Below are 16,201 nucleotides of genomic sequence, written 5' to 3'. Positions count from 1 at the left end.
GGACGCGGGTGGCACTTACCAATCTGTAACAGGACTGGCGTGACCAGCGCCGTCTCCATGGCGTAACAGAACTCCCTGCCGAACATCACGGCCCCGTGCATCACCCACAGGCGCACGGGGATGCGGTCGATGGAGCCCTCGCTGACGGTCTCATCCCGCGTCTCCGCCTCTGCCCTCCCTGGCTTCTGGAGGTCTGGCAGGGGCACCGGGAGCTCCTGAACTTGCATAGATTCTGCATCGGCATTCTGCGGAGCCATTTTCATCACCACCAAAAAATATATATATCTCTTTACTCTATCTAAATAAATAATTCTATCATATATCTTTAAGGATAAATTAAGACGTCTTCGCTTTCTGCTTCAGCTGTGCTCCTCCGGCAAGTAACACTTATATTCCTCTTTGTACAAACAGGTATCTTGAAACTTCTCACAATCGGATGAGACACGCAGCAAAACAGAATGATTTTTGGTTGGATTGAACATATGGCTTTCTGGCTTACTGTGAATTAGAGTTAAAAATCCATAAATGCCATTCAGTTAATACCAGTTTCATCATCATTACTGAAGAGGTGCTGAAGCTCCGTTCCTTGCTGCTGAGAGGCGGGCAGGTGACACACGGACGCAGGCCGCCGGCGCGCCCCATCGAGCGACTGGGCGATCTGCAAGGGAGCAAGAGCCGGTCACACGGGCCGGGGCCGCCCGCCCCCACCCGCCATCCGGGCCCGCCCGGGGCCCTCGGTTCTCTGAGCAGGGGACAGAATCACCTGCGGAGAACACAAATCCAGTCCCCGGAGAAACAACGTTTTCCAGTACTGAATTGGTCCTGGGGGAGGATAGAGAAGGGACAACAACAGGAGATGGGACGAGAGAAAAGGGCACGGAAAGAGCTCTCCGTTTCTGCTCCTCGGCCAGGCCAGGGACCGACCGCGGGCACTGGGCCCCAAAGGGCCAGACGCTGACCACCACGTGGAGGCGCACTCCAGGGGGCGCTGAAACCCGGGCCCTGGTCCTGCATTCCCACCTTCCTGGTACCAGTGACCAGTCTCCACCTGGACGCACATGCCAGGAGCAAGTGCCGACTGCCGAGAACCTGCCTAGAGTCGTCCCCCTCGCCTCTCCCCCGTGAAAGGCCAGACAAGGATGCGCTTACATCCCTGCTCTCTGGACAGGGGCCTCCATTCAAGCTGAAGGGACCTGACATCACACAAGTGACTTTATGTTAAGGTGGGTCGGTGGGTGGATATCTTACAAAAAAATTTCAATTGTTTTAAATAAAAATATTTCTGCTTAATATTCACTTAATCCAAGACATCTAGCTCCTACTTTTCACCCCAGAAAGGACCAGAAGTTGAGGGGTAGTCTTCACTGAGCCCCCTTCTCAGGGAGCCTTGGAGGTGATAGGGGGTCCCTGGCCCAGCTGCTGGCAAAGCTGAGCTGCTGACCCTGGGGGTTCAGAGCCCCTGCCTCACTCTTCCGCCAAACTGAGGCTTTCTCCTGCTCTCTTTCCTGCCACCAAAACTTCTCGGGCAATCATGGGTCCAAGGGATCTGACCAATGAATCTGCTTCTTAAGCCTTCCACTTCACTACAAGCCCACACCTGCAGCCTTCACCTGCGACTTCTACCCAACTCACAAGTGTCCTCTCCAGACAGTCAGTCGTCTCTACAAGACCAGCGTTTCCAAACTGTCACCTTTCTCCAATCCTTTTTAAAAAACACGTTATTATGACACTTCTCATGTATACAATGCAAGCGGAACAGCGCTAAGCACCCAGCGCGAGCCCTTAGCAGCACTCTCTCACTCCATCCTGATCAGCTGAACTCTTGGCAAGAAGGACAGTAAAGCACCCAGCGCGAGCCCTTAGCAGCACTCTCTCACTCCATCCCGATCAGCTGAACTCTTGGCAAGAAGGACAGTAACCAGTTTTCTCTGAGACCCTAAGGACTTAATTATCATCTTCAAACCCATCAGTTCTGTCCCCTCACCCCTGGTCCCACTGTGTATCTATCCTCAAAGTCAGGTTGAAATGAAACTCTGCGAGTTGAAAGTGAAAGTCATTCAGTTGTGTCCGACTCTGTGTGACTCCATGGACTACAGCCTACCAGGCTCCTCTGTCTGTGGAATTCTCCAGGCAAGAATACTGGAGTGGGCAGCCATTCCCTTCTCCAGGGGATCTTCCCAACCCAAGGATCAAACCCAGGTCTCCTACATGGCAGGCAGATCCTTTACCATCTGAGCTACCATCATGAGAAATGCTGGGCTGGTTGAAGCACAAACTGGAATTAAGACTGCCAGGGGAAATATCAACAACCTCAGATATGCAGATGATACCACTCTAATGGCAAAAAGTGAAGAAGAACTAAAGAGCCTGTTGATGAGAGTGAAAGACGAGAGTAAAAAAGCTGGCTTAAAACTCAACATTCAGAAAATGAAAATCATGGCATCTGTCACTTCATGACAAATAAATGGGGAAAAAGTGGAAACAGTGGAAGATTTTATCTTCTTGGGCTCCAAAATCACTGTGGACTGTGCTGCAGCCATGAAATTAAAAGACACTTGCACCTTGGAAATAAAGCTGTGACAACCCTAGACAGCGTGTTAAAAAGCAGAGACAGCACTTTGCCGACAAAGGTCCATCTAGTCAGCTATGGTTTTCCCAGTAGCCATGTACGGATGTTAAAAGTTGGACCATAAAGAAGGCTGAGCACTGAAGAATTGATGCTTTCGAACTGTGGTGCTGGAGAAGACTCTTGAGAGTCCCTTAGCCATCAATCCTAAAGGAAACCAACCCTGACTATTCACTGGAAGGAATGATCTTGACCGGATATCCAACATTTTGGCCACCTGATGCGAAGAATCAACTCCCTGGAACAGATTCTGATCCTGAGGGCAGGAGAAGGAGATGACAGAGGATGACATGGTTCGAGGGCATCACCGACTCAATGGGCATGAATTGAGCCAGCTCTGGCAGACAGTGAGGGACAGGGAGGCCTGGCGCGCGGCAGTCCATGGCGTCGCCAAGAGTTGGACACAACTTGGCAACTGAACAACAGCTGCATGTCGGAGAGTGAAGAGTCATTTCAGCAATAGCTGACACTGAGGCAATGAGGCTCTGCAGTAAGTGCACTAGGATTACTTTAAGGCTGTGAGTCTCAGCCCGGGGGGCACTGGGCGATGCCTGGGGATGTTTCTGGGTCTCATGACTGGAGACAGGGGTTGGTATCATGCTTTGGGGAGAGTCCAGCGATGGGCTTAGCATACTGCAGCCCCAGGGTGCCCCACAGCAGAGAGCGACTATTTCCTAGGGTTATTATTAAACAAGAGGAAAAGTGCTCTTAAAAATGCTGAAACCCTTATCACACTGTGAACCAGTCAACCAGCCAGCCCAGAACTTACAAACTCAACTGCACTTCCTTCCCCTTTGTTTTCTTACGCAGCCTCTGCCCAAAGCAGAAGAGGAAACACAGGGAGCTCAGGACACTGGTTCCCTGAGGAGGAGTCTAGGGTCAGGCTTTTAAGTGGGAAGGGGTGTGAGCTGTCCCCTCCCAGTCAGCCACCCCGACCACAGGAGGTGGCGTTTCCAGGCACTTATTTTCCAAGAGCAGGTAAGAGCCGCCAAAGGGCAGTGAAGGAAGCCCAGCCGGCCACCTGGCCTCGGTCACGTTCAGGCTGTGGGATCCAACCCCAGGCCCAGGGCTGCACCTGCCTAAGGGCCTGTGGAATCAGCTAGAGATGGCCAGGAAGCCCAGGAGGCAGAGGCTGCACGTGGGGGAGCAAAGGGCCTGATGCCCTTAGGAAAGCCGCCCACCGTCAGACCACCAGGCCAGTGCCGGCGCACCCCCTCTGCGGTGCAGAGCGAGTCTCCACACCAGAGACCCTCCTTACATCTGGGGTCCTCACCAAACGTCTAAGAATGGCGCAGCCACGGCCTCTGGAAAGAAAGTTGCGGGGGGAGCCCCTAGTGGTGGCGGTGGTGGCACCTCCCCTCCCAGGACTCTTCCAGGCAGAGGGTCCAGCCACCTGCCGTCTCCCTCATGGTCAGGGGCAGGCGTGGCCACCTAACTGGTCAGCAGAGCCTGCCTCACACGGGGCGTCCTGCTGGCCAATCAGGCAGCCCAGGGACTGTGCAGCCAGACCTCAACTACGGCCGTGTGCACAGTCTTCCCGAAAGGGGGCCTGCTGGGGTTGGGCTGGTGCTGTGGCCTGTCAGGGGTTCACCCACCCTCCAGATCCGGCCCTGATGCCCCTTCGGGGGGGCAGCAGGAAGGACCCAGGCTTCAGGGCAGAAGGCCTGCCCCCCACTTCCTGCAGCATCCCACCTTCCCAGTGGCCATTTGGTTGCTTCTGCATCATTTATTTACGAACCCACCCCAGCACTCGGAGATTGCGCCTCCCTCTCCCCACATGGACTCTGTCTGCACTTCCATCCAGCGAGCCCAGCAAAGGCTCTGCAGGCACAGAGCCACCAGCGGGTCCTGTGCTGGGGACACGCCTTCCCTCTTGCGCTTCTCCTCCCAGAATCTCGACCCACTCCGGCATGTTTATTTGCAAGAACTCTATGAGCAAATGACCTTTAAGAGTCTGACTAGCTCTGGAGGGAAATGTCAGTATTTTTACCCAGATTTCACTGATTTTATAAATTAGCTGAAGGAGAACTGCCACCCTTAGGGCTGTCTCTGTATATCCGAGTCCAAACCCAGTGCCTTTCGGGAGAATTTCAACACGTTCCTCCTACAGTTTTGCACATTTCTTGTGAAGTTTCTTCCTAGTGATTTCACCTTCTCTGTGGCCCCTGTGGATGCGATTTTCCCTTGCCTTATACCTTCCACGTGGTTGGCTGTGCACGTGAATGGTACCAGGGCTTGCTCACTTCCTTAGGTACTCACACACAGTGAAAAGGTACCACTCAATCAGTTTTGACTAATCTATGTCAACAGGGAGGACATTTCCAACACCCTGGCGGGTCCACGTGGGTCCTTTCCCATCCACTGAAGGCTCACTCATGGTTTTGTATTTTAACTTGATAACCTGGTTCTCTAACTGTCTGAGTGCGAATGGGTGGGGTGAGGAGGCTATGACCAGACTGACAGCAAGTCTAAGCAGCACCAAGATGCGTCAAGTCCCCAGCTCGATGGAGGCTGGGACTCGGGGTCCCCTCACAGCAAGTCTAAGCAGCACCAAGATGCATCAAGTCCCCAGCTCGATGGAGGCTGGGACTCGGGGTCCCCTCAGTCTGAATTATGCACAGCACCTGCACAGGACATGGAGCAGGGACCCAGGCGGCATGAACTGCCCCCTTCCTGGGCTCTGACCTCTGTCCCCTCCCCACCCCCCCAACTCTACTGCGAGGGCCCCTTCTCCTCAGGGCTCTGCTCTACAAGAAGATGGAAGGAGAGCGGCTTTGAGGAGAAAAGGAAGGTGTGAGTGGGGAGGGTGTCTCTCCATTTAGGGGGACAATCGGACACCGTCAAGCCAGATTCACTCCCGTAATGCAGTGCCGTGAAGTACTCGTACAGCAAGCAAACTGCTTTAAGGAAGCTATCTTCTAGAAAGGCTAGAGCTGTTAATTACAACATCTAAAACCATGAAAATGCTTTCCTCTGAAACACCTGATGTAAAAGGCCCGAGCTAAAGTGTGACAACACACTGAAGCAATCCGAGGACGACTAGGCTGCTGCCTCCTGAAAACCTCCTCCTGACTTGCTCGAAGGAGCGGAGAGGCTTCCGTTGTGACCTGTTCCACTAGGATCTTCAGAGCCCAGAGCGACTCTGAAGTCAGGCCTCCCTCTGGAGCCTCCCTGACGACGACCTGGTTGTGATTCGCAGATGCACCGAGACAAGTGAAACTACAATTGTTCCAATCAACAACTTCCTCTATTGTCCTGCTTCTAATTTCAGGGTGACTGATGCCAAAACACGTGACTTCCTACAATCTGCTGTGTGGAAAAGCTGGCTGTAAACTTCACGTCATCAAAAACTTAACTGAAGCATAATTTTTTGACAGGCAGTTCAGAGTCTATGCAAGTCACAGGATTCGATGGGAATACGATCTTGAAGGTCAGGGACCAACATGTGCCGGAGGACGGCTGGAGGGGGGTTCAGGCGCCGTGGCTCCTGTCTTGGCCCCACGCATACGCGCGTGCACACAGCGTTACAGGCACGGGGACGAGCAGCCCATGCTTTGTGGTGTCTGGTTTGTGGCAAGGGCTGTTTGATTTGTACACTCACCATCTAAGACGGGCATCTCTACCCTGGAAAAACTCATCAGAACTGCTAACGTTTTCGTAAGACGTCGTCCACTATTAGCCTCAGATAACCCACTCAACCAAAGCACAGCCCCCCCCACTACCATCAGCCCGCTGTGCCCTCCCTCCAGACACGCACGACAAAGGTGACTGCCCGAGGGCAGCAGCGAAGCCGGCGACACCGGGCAGACGGCTGTGCGCCAGAGAAGGCCAGCTGCTGCACCAGGGGAAACAGGCATAAGATGGAACCAAGCAAAGTCAGAGGACCCTAATACAAATGCGGATGACATTCTGGTAAAAAGCTGCTTACAAAGTTACATCCTTCAAAGCATCAGAAATGCCATTGATTGCCAACATAAAATCAATGCTGTATCAAGAGAATGAGACAGGCCCCAGACTGGGAGAAAATATTGTAAAAGACACAGCGATAAAGGATGCTATCCAAAGCAAAGCTGACGGTGAGGAAATGAACAACTCAGTTATACAGGTGGGCCAAAGACCCGAGCAGACAGCTCACCAGAGAAAACAGAGGAGGCAGGTGAGCACAGCAAAGATGCTCCGCATCCAGCGCCTGTCATCAGGGAAACGCAAATTCAAACAGCAGTGAGACAGCCCCCCACACCTGTTAGAACGGCCCAGGCCCAGAGCACCCACGCAGGCGAAAACGTGGAGCGGCCGGAACCGCACTCACTGCGTGGGGACAGAGTGGTGCGGCCACTTTGGAGGACAGTTTGGTGGCTTTTTACAAAACTAAATATACTCTTAGCATGCGATGCAGCAATCATGTTCCCTGGTATTTGCCCAAAGGAGCGGAAAACTTATCCATAAAAAACCTGCACGTGGATGCTATACAGCAGCTTTATCCACAATGGCCGAGACCTGGAAACAACCAAGATGTCCTTCAGTAGGTGAATTGCCAATCTGTGGCACATCAATGAAATAGTAACCAGCACTAAAAAGAAACGAGCCATCACACCATGAAAAGCCATGGAGGAACCTTAAATGCACATTAATTCGCTGAAAGAAGCCAATCTGAGACGGCTACGTTACCAGATTCCCAACAACAGGGTGTTCTGGAAAGGCACAACTATGGAAACAGTGCCAGGACCAGTGGTTTCTGCCCCCTAAGGCAGAAAAGCAGCAAGCCTTGGACTTCCCCACATGGTGTCCTGTTATGGGAGCCGAATGGACCGACGCACTGAATCTGTGTGAACCAGGAAGGCCAAGGCAGCATATTTAAAAATGCAGACTTCAGGGCTCCGCTGCGCCACAGAACCACAGCTCTGGGGAAGGGCCTGAGAGTCTGCAGGCCTGCTCGCCCCAGGTGGGAGCCGCTGGCCACAGGCACCTGGCCGACAACCCACTGCCCCTCTAGGTAGAAATGACTGGTCTGACTTCGTAACCTCGCCTGTGTGTGTTCTGTGCCATGAGACCTGGCTGAGAGCACTTCAGACACTGAACACCATGTCGGAGGCGCCTTCTGATTGGCTTGCTGGGAACTTGCAGGCAGAGGGGGCGGGGGAGTAAGGAGGCATGTGACTGCGTGTGTCAAATACTCCGAGTATGCAGACTGAATCAAAGGAAATCTGGAAAGGGGCCCCAGGGAGTGAGGGGATGAAAATATTGCTACACTGTAACAAGCCAGTCTAATTAAAGTGTTTCTCAATGGATTAGTATCCCAGCAACGTGCAGGAGCCAAGGGCCCAGGCACTCCAGCGCGCTTCTCCTGGGCGGCTTTTCTGTGACTCCCCGGCCCGGCCCGGCCCCCTGGTCCCTCGTCCCTCCCCAGACAGTGCCAAGATCTCCCCGTCAAGGGCACCCAGCCTGGGCCAGGCTGCCCACTCCCCTGGGAGGCTGGGTCACAGCCATCACGGCAGGGACGCGGGGATGTGGCCCCTCTCGTGCGTCCTCAGGACAGGAGAAGGTGCACCCTCCTAGAGATGTTTTTTTAAATGCCTGTAAACTGGCATACTGCAACTTAATCTCAAAATACACTCTATTTAAGAACTACTTTCTAAAAGTCATCTCTTAGGAAGGGAGCGTACAGCAAGACAAGGGGGAGCGCAGAAGGCTCAGCTCCCCTCCACCAGCCCACCTCGGGCAGGGGCCAGTCTGCTCTGACTCGGGTGTGCAGAGCCCCCTGCGAGCCCGCACAGCTCCACGCTGCCCCTGCCCTCAGCCCTACGGAAGCAGTCGCTGACCCACCTGAAGCACAGCATCAGGTCAACAATGCTGCCCCTGCCTTCAGCCCTGCGGAAGCAGTCGCTCTGACCCACCTGAAGCACAGCGTCAGGTCAAACACACAGACGGCACGCGGAAGCAAACCTGGCAAACCCCAGTGACGGCTTGTGACGGCAAAAACGTGTAATACCGGATCACGTCAAAGCGCACGCCATCTGGACTTCCCCGGTGGTACAGTGGGTGAGAATCCATTGGCCAATGTAGGGGACACGGCTTCGATACCTGGTCTGGGAAGATTTCACAGGCCACGGGGCAAGGAAGCCTGAAAGCATGAACTCCTGAGCCCATGTGATGCAACTACCAAAGGTCGGGTGCCGAGGCCCTGTGCTCCGCAACAAGAGAAACACATGCACCGCAACGAGAGGTGGCCCCTGCTCGCCGCAACTAGAGCACCCCCGAGCACAGCAGAAGACCCAGTGCGCCCCCTCCCCCCAGCTCCCAGGGCATCAGGATGGACACCAAGCTGTTCTCAAACAGCAGCTGCCTTCACTCTCTGCTAAAGGAAACTGCTACCCACACTCGAAGGAAAACTCAGAACGCTCGTGTCGGAGGAAATGGCCCTGAAACAAGGACAAACTGCTCTGTCCCCAGAGAAAACATTCTCCAGGACTTTTACCTTCTGCTGAAAACAAAGACCTGCTCACCTGACTTCTCACCTGTGACCTTCACACGGTTCTTCACTTGCACGTCAGGTGAGTAGGTTTGTTTGTTTTCTAATTAAAAATCTCTGAGAGGTTTTTTGCCTTCCTCTTCTTGTAAATGTTTCTAGCATCAATTTGCCACTTCAGCCACTGGGGTCAGGATGAAGCATTGGCTGCTATGGAAACAGCAACAAGCTTTTAAACCACACTGCTTCTGCCCAACTGGCCAAGGAAAACTGAGCTTCAGGATCAACCTGAAGGCCGAGTGGGCAGCCAGCCACTGCCAACAGTTCCAGAGGAGACTAGCATTTCCCCAAACTCCTCATTTCATCTAGGGTACAGGGCCAGGTACCAACAAACGCAGACTGTCATCTGCAGTGTGTTAGAGACAGGCAAGCGGCTGAAGAGGATGCGTTAACAACCAAACATTATTTAAAAAACATGAAAACAAAGATTCCTCACTTTACATACATACAACCGAGAACAAGGACTTCTGTGGTGGTCCACTGGTTAGAACTCTGCACTTTCACTGCTGTGAGGCTGCGTTCAGTCCCTGGTGGGGGAACTAAGATCCCATAAACCTCAAGGAACAGCCAAGAAAAGAAAAAAATACAGAAACAGACCTCAAGGACAAGGGTATAATTAGGGGCTACCGCTAAAGACTGCAGAGCTGTAATGAAACCTTCTGAGGGCACTTGTATCAGGTCAAAGCAGCGTCCAGGGTCCCCTCTCAGGCAGAAGTTCTGGAAGCCACCCAACTGCCAAACAACACACAATTATTTGAATTACGGTCCATGTGTCAAGTAAACACAAAACGGCCAAATGTTTTTAAAGTGAAGAAGAATGAAATATATTTGAGGAATGTTCAAATCAAAACTAGTTCTCTTAAAAGGTAAACATTTTGGTGAATGAAGGGAACACACACAGCTTTAGTCTGGGGTTACAGTCATTCTTACTAAGACCATAAGACAACCAGCAAAAACATTCTGCAGCTTTCTGCAGTCACTGCCCGCCCCCCCACCCCCAACACACACACACACCTGAAGTCAGCTGAAGGTCAGCGTGCCACACAGGGGATGAGTCATCTCTGCACCATTTACAGGACTGCCAGGCGCTGCTGAGCGACCAAGACCGTGGTCTAGAAGCACACTGCAGACCCTGTGAAGTCTTTCCACCCTCCCTAAGCCTTCCCACTGTCTCAGTCGCCTCCGGTCGTCTTACCAGGAGGAGGGTGTGGTCCTAGGGCGCTGGGGAGCCCCCCTGCAGGCGGGCATAGGGGAGGGCCCGCTCCCCTCTGAGCTCAGGCTGAGCAAACAGGACATCACCCGAGGAGGAGGGGGAGGGATCCTCCTAGAGGGTATCAACCAGACTATCAGCTCAGGAATCTGTCCTGTCTTGAGCAACTCCTTAACCTGAGGGCCCCTGAGGGTCTGTGATGAAGAAGCCCGCTTTGGTACCTGAATCCTCCCGCTGTCTGGAGAAGTCTGCGACTCAGGGCCAGCGCCTTCCTGGGGTCACCGGGGCTGACGCGCTCACAGCAAGTGGCACAATCACCTGTGGGATTAATCCCGGCCATCCTGACTCCGTCAGCAACGATTTCCCACAACTGCAGTCGTCTCGGTAGATGTGGAAAGCCTCAGAATGTAAATACCCTTTGATCCTGCAATTCTGCTCTTTGGAAAGCAAAACTTGTACAGTCTGCGGATCAACACCACTGAGCAACCTGCTCATGTAAAGGAAGACAGATTCTGACACAAACTCCACGGTGTGGGATTACCTGTTGACGTGGAAATGTGCCTAATAATAGGCACAGAAGGCACATTATAAATCAACTACACATAATGGTCCCATAAAGTTTTTTTTTTAAGGTATGGATGTAGAGAGGAGCTTTCTGGTGGCTCAGCCATAAAGATAAAGAACCTGCCTGCCAATGCATGAGTTCAGTTCAGCCACTCAGTCATGTCTGACTCTTTGCGACCCCATGGACTGCAGCACGCCAGGCTTCCCTGTCCATCACCAACTCCCAGAGCGTGCTCAAACTCACGTCCATCGAGTTGGTGATGCCATCCAACCATCTCATCCTTGGTCGTCTCCTCTGTCAACCCCTTCATGCAGGAGACGCGGGTTCAATCCTGGGTTAGAAAAATCCCCTGGAGGAGGAAATGGTAACCCACTCCAGTATCCTTGCTTGGGAAATCTCATGGACAGAAGAGCCTGGTGGGCTACAGTCCGTGAGGTCGCGAGAGAGTTGGACACGACTGAGCGACTAAACAACAACTCTGAATGCGGAGAGAGAGGCATTCTGAGGATTCACCATGATATACATACTGTTAGTGCATCTATATGACCCAGAGTCATTTCCTAATTCAGGTTCCCTATCCAAACTTCACGTCAGAGCCTGATATGTGGAATGACATTCAGGACTGTTCTACAATGAAGCTGAACCTCAGATGCTTCAGAGTGCTGACAGAGGCTTGCAAGGCCAGGCAGCCCAAGAGAGTTGGATGGGGTTGAAGGGTTGGGGAGGCAGGTCTGCAAAGCCAGCTGTGGACTCAGCTCCTGACAGGTCCACTAAAAGACTCAGAGCTGATCACCAAGGACCAGCTCAGAAGCTCTTCCCAATCTGTCTTCAGCAATAAAGTAACTGCAGACCGTTCAGTCACCCACCAGAACGCAGCAGGTCCCTCCCAAACAGTCCAGTACATGAGCGCTACCCCTCTGTCCTGTGTCGCCGGGAGGCCCTTCCTCAGCGGCTACTCCGGTTTCCAAGCACAATCACAGAGCTTTTCACCGACAGCACCTGTCGCCCCTCCTGGAGCCCGGATTTCGCTCTGCTGATTTATTTATTTAGCCTTCTCCCCGCTGGACTGACGTCAGGCACCTGTCCCGAGCTGCACCACCACCTGCTTCATTCATCACGGATTCTCCCACAATGCACTGCACTCAGGGGTACACATGGCCAGCCTCCACTCCCAGGCACAATGCCCTGGGAGTCAGGAGGAGTCAGTGATCAACCCTGTTTTCTCCAGGCCACGAGCAACAAGACAGAAAAGTCCTGCAAGGTCTGAAACAGATTCACCTGGGGTTGAGCAGCTCTCATGCTTATCTAGCACCTTGCCCCTCCTGAGGTCCAGATGGCGCTGGGCTCCCCAGGCCAAAGCCCAAGTTCAAGTTTCTCAGCTGCAAACACCAACAAGCACCTTTCTCTCCCACTCATTAACCCATGAGTGCTGACATCACCCAGGACTAAGTGCTGCCCCCTCCACCCCCCAACAACCCAGGACTGGATTACAGTCTGTGAGCCAGCAGAAGGATGCTGCCTCCAGACAAAACCACAGCACCAGGAAATGGAGTCTGAGTCGGAAAGGAGGCCCAGGGTCTCCAGGCACCTGCCAGCCATGTAAGCACTGAAGGAAGGGCTGGGTGGCTCCAAAGTGTAAATTTATGAACATACAGCACTGACCACAGAAACTTACCAGTGACGATGGGTTTCCAGATGCATTAAAAATAAATGTAAAGGGCCTTCCCTGGTGGTCCAGCGGTTAAGAAAAGTGTTGAAAGTGTCAGTTGCTCAGTTGTGTCTGACTCCCTTGCGACCTCACGGCCTGTAGCCCTCCAGGCTCCTCTGTCCGTGGGAATTTCCCAGGCAAGAGTACTGGAGTGGGTGGCCATTCCCTTCTCCTGGGGACCTTTCTGATCCAGGGATCAAACCCGAGTCTCCTCCATTGCAGGTAGATTCTTCACCGTCTACGCTACCAGGGAAGCCCACCTACCAATGTAGGGGACACAGGTTCGATCCCTGGTCTGGGAAGATCCCACAAGCTAAGCGACCGAGCCCACAAGTCACAGCAAGAAAAGCCGCTGTGACAAGAAGCCTGGGTAACCAGAGGGGGCCTTGCACAGCAGCGAAGACCCAGTGCAGCCAGAGATACATGATTTTTTTTTTAAGTAACAACAAAAAAATGTGTTTCCTCATTGTAAATAAGCTTGTCTTCCTATCCAGATTTCTGTGAACGTGTGTTCTACCAATTAACTACTTCTGCAGTTCTATTTCTTCTTCTTGGTTTTGTATAAAAGGACAAAAATGAAAAAGTTGGAATTCCTCTGAAAAAAATAAGTAAATGTAAGGGGTTCAGAGTTTCTGTTGGGGGAGAAGAAAAAGTTCTGGAGAGGACAGCAGTGGGAGGCACACCTAGAAAATGGCCTGGAGAGTCACGATGGCCAGAAATGGGATTGTTTCCCCTGCAGAAACTCAGTGCATCCCCCAAACAATTCAGCCAGCACCCACAGGGACTCTGGGGCATGGACAGGGTGGGTGTCTGTGTGGCTCTGCAGTGAGGACAGCGGGAAGATGGGCTCTCGGCTCCACTCATGCCACAGGCAGCTCCGTGCACAGCGCAGGCATGAGTCAGAAAGGAGGGACAGAGAGGGAAGCGCTGAGGCCGCGGAGGAACAGCGAGTCAGCAGCTGGAGGGAGTCAGCTGACCCAGGAGGAAGTGCCTGGTCCGACTGAGGTCTCTCCAGGGCAGAGGCACCGCCCCCCGGGCGCCCGTCCTCGGGCCCCTCCAAGGAGCACCCGTGCCGGCACACATCCCCACATCCTGGCCTCCAGCCCCAGCACAGCCCGCCTAAGGCCCCTCTGACCCCACTGGCCTAGGCTCCCAGCCCCGGGTCACTGAGGCCTAACTCACCTCTGGACCTGCTTCTCACCAGAGCCACACGAGAGTCCCCACGTCTGTCCCTGTACAGAAGCCGCAGCACTCACCTCCACCCCAGACCCCTGGGCAGGAGGCAGGGGCAGGAACTCGAGGGTGCTTGGTGCTAAGGCCCTGGACATCCTCCCACCCCCAGAGGACTTCCCCACCTCCTACCCGGACGCTCAGAGTCGAGAGGGGCTGCCGTGTAGGGAAGCAGGCTCCAGCGAAGACCCAAGAAGCCACTCCTTCCACTGAAAAGTAAGGGCCTCAGTAAAGTTCTTAGTTCATCATCAGAGTGTTTCCCTTTAGACCTGAAACCTCCTGACCACACATAAATAATACCACCTTCTGCACATTCTTGTTACTCCTATCATTTTTTATTTCATGCACACTGCTGAGTCTTTGAAGACTGCATGGTGAGGCAGCTTTCCCTCTGAAAGGCAGCACCTCCACTTTTAAAGGGACGACTCATAAAAACCGAGGGCTCCACGTACAAAGTCCGCGTTCCTGAAAAGCCTGCCAATCATAAAACGAGTAACACCTGAATGTATTACAAAACCAGCGCTGGGCGCCAGGTCTCCCCCCTCCCAGTGCATGCCCGTGACAAACAAAAACACAAGGAGAAAGACCTCTTTACCAGAACACCCAACACCGTTCTGTCTGTTAACAAAAACTAACTGTTGCATTAAAGGTTGCAAGTTCAAACACAATCTGCCTATTGTAAGCAGTGCCTCAGTTTATCAATGTAACAATGACTCTCTTTCAAAGACTGATAAAGCTCTCTGCAAATAACTTGCCCTCCAGCATTTTTAAGATACTTCACAGGATAAATATTAGCTTGGGACTTGCCTACATGAGAAGTGAAAGCTCCCAAAGAAGCAGTTTTACAAAGAAAAAAAAGAAGGAACAGCAGCAGCTGGAGGGGAGCAAGCCGCCTTGCCCTGGGTCCCCAGGCCCCAGGGCCCCTGCCCACCCATCCTGGACCGCAGGGCACAGGAGGGCAGGACCGTGGCTCCTGATCAGGGGTGCAGTGCCAGGCGCTCAAGCAAACAACCCAGCAGGCAGAAGGAACTGGAAACGGAGTTAAAAGGAGTTAAAAGGAGTTAAAAGGAGATTTTAAGATGATGGTTGGGATGAAAGCGAATAAGGAGCATTACTGCTCAAATCTGATTTAAACTTAATTTCTTGACGGACAGGTGAGTCTCCTGGTGACCAGATGCAGGCAGCAGGGGGACGGTGGGCCAAGAGGTGACACCCAGGGACCTGGTCAGTCAGCACCCCGACAGCCAGGCCCGTGACCGGCTCCAGACTGCCCCTCACCCTGACTTCATCTGGGCAGCTTTACGCCTAGTACGTCAGCGTGCGACTCAGCGGGGATGGGACGCCAAGTCACAACAGCAGCTGCCGCCCAGGGGACAAGGGGCCCGCAAGGGGATATGAGAGCCTTGCTGGCAAGCGGGCAGCTCGAGCAGAAGGGTTCCCCGAACCCGGTGGGGAAGAAGACCCACCCAGGGTCCCCCAGACCTGGACCCTGACATCCTGGCTCCTGGGACGCCACGCTTCCAAGATAGAGCACGGCAGGCTCTGCATAGATACAGGGGTCAGCATCCGTGAGTCCAAACACCCTGGAAGCAGCTGAGCTTCCGACCTCAAGGTGGGAAACGGAGCGGAGACGTGGGTGCCAGGCCTGAAGCACGTGCGCAGCCTCCGCCCACGGCCCCCCCTGGAGAGGGGGTTATACCGCAGCAGCGCAGGCCTCCGGGCCGTGAGGACAGTTCTGGAAACCCCCGCCATGTGTGTGGCAAGGGATGCGCTGGGCAGGTACTCAATCCTAAGGACCCCAACCACCCAACACCGGGAACCAGCTAGCTCCCTGAGAATCTGAGCTACTGGACAGGCTCTACTCTGGGCGTGAACAGCCCAGAACAAGAGGGTGCTCCAACAACGACTACACCGTTAGCTTTACGAGGATTTTGACCCAGGGTTGTCACTAAAAGTGATAAAGTTATTATAAAAGCATAAATTTAGCTTAAGGATTCTACTTGGTTATCAGAACCAAGTGAAGCCCCTCTCTGTAAAGGCAGGCACGGAGCGGCTGACCACACCTCCCCTGCCCGGTACCTGCCCACCGCTAGGATGACCCTGGGATGACCCTTGAGGAGGAGTGGGCTCAGAGAACAGGAGAGCGGGGCAGGCAACTCGCCAGCTGGCCACGGGGCTCCCTCTGACCCCCGCACCCCCGCTTTCAGGTGCCTGGAGGGGAGGGACCTGGCCAAGACCAGGAGGGAGCCTGTGTCCACGCTGCCCGCCTGCCAGGAGCCACGTGCGACAGGGCTAGAGGTCTTAGCCGTGGCTGCCACAGGGCAGGGGCTCCCCCA

At 53.6% G+C, this 16,201-nt stretch overlaps 1 protein-coding gene across 12 annotated transcripts in view; it reads right to left on the bottom strand.

Annotated features, from left to right (window-relative positions):
* The window catches only part of SLC45A4 (solute carrier family 45 member 4), a 63,545-nt gene that overhangs the window by 27,883 nt on the left and 19,461 nt on the right, over positions 1-16,201 (bottom strand). For 7 of the 12 annotated variants that reach the window (XR_011466824.1, XM_070382710.1, XM_070382706.1 and 4 more), the window contains one exon: positions 20-658. The exons of 2 other annotated variants lie outside the window; for them this stretch is intronic. Coding sequence is in view for 8 of the 10 variants with exons in the window: in XM_070382710.1 (XP_070238811.1) it covers positions 20-263 (244 nt within the window). In the remaining 2 variants the exon portion in view is untranslated. Of the gene's footprint in view, positions 1-19; positions 659-5,699; positions 5,833-13,997; positions 14,075-16,201 lie in introns of those variants that run through there. 3 more of the 12 variants (XM_070382707.1, XM_070382711.1, XM_070382712.1) reach the window with 3 other exon arrangements.

The sequence above is a fragment of the Bos mutus genome, chromosome 14, assembly GCF_027580195.1.
Source record: "Bos mutus isolate GX-2022 chromosome 14, NWIPB_WYAK_1.1, whole genome shotgun sequence".
In the NCBI taxonomy this organism is placed as follows: Eukaryota; Metazoa; Chordata; class Mammalia; order Artiodactyla; family Bovidae; genus Bos; species Bos mutus.
The sequence above is the reverse complement of the archived record's forward strand: the minus strand, read 5'-3'. Positions and strand labels throughout refer to the sequence as shown.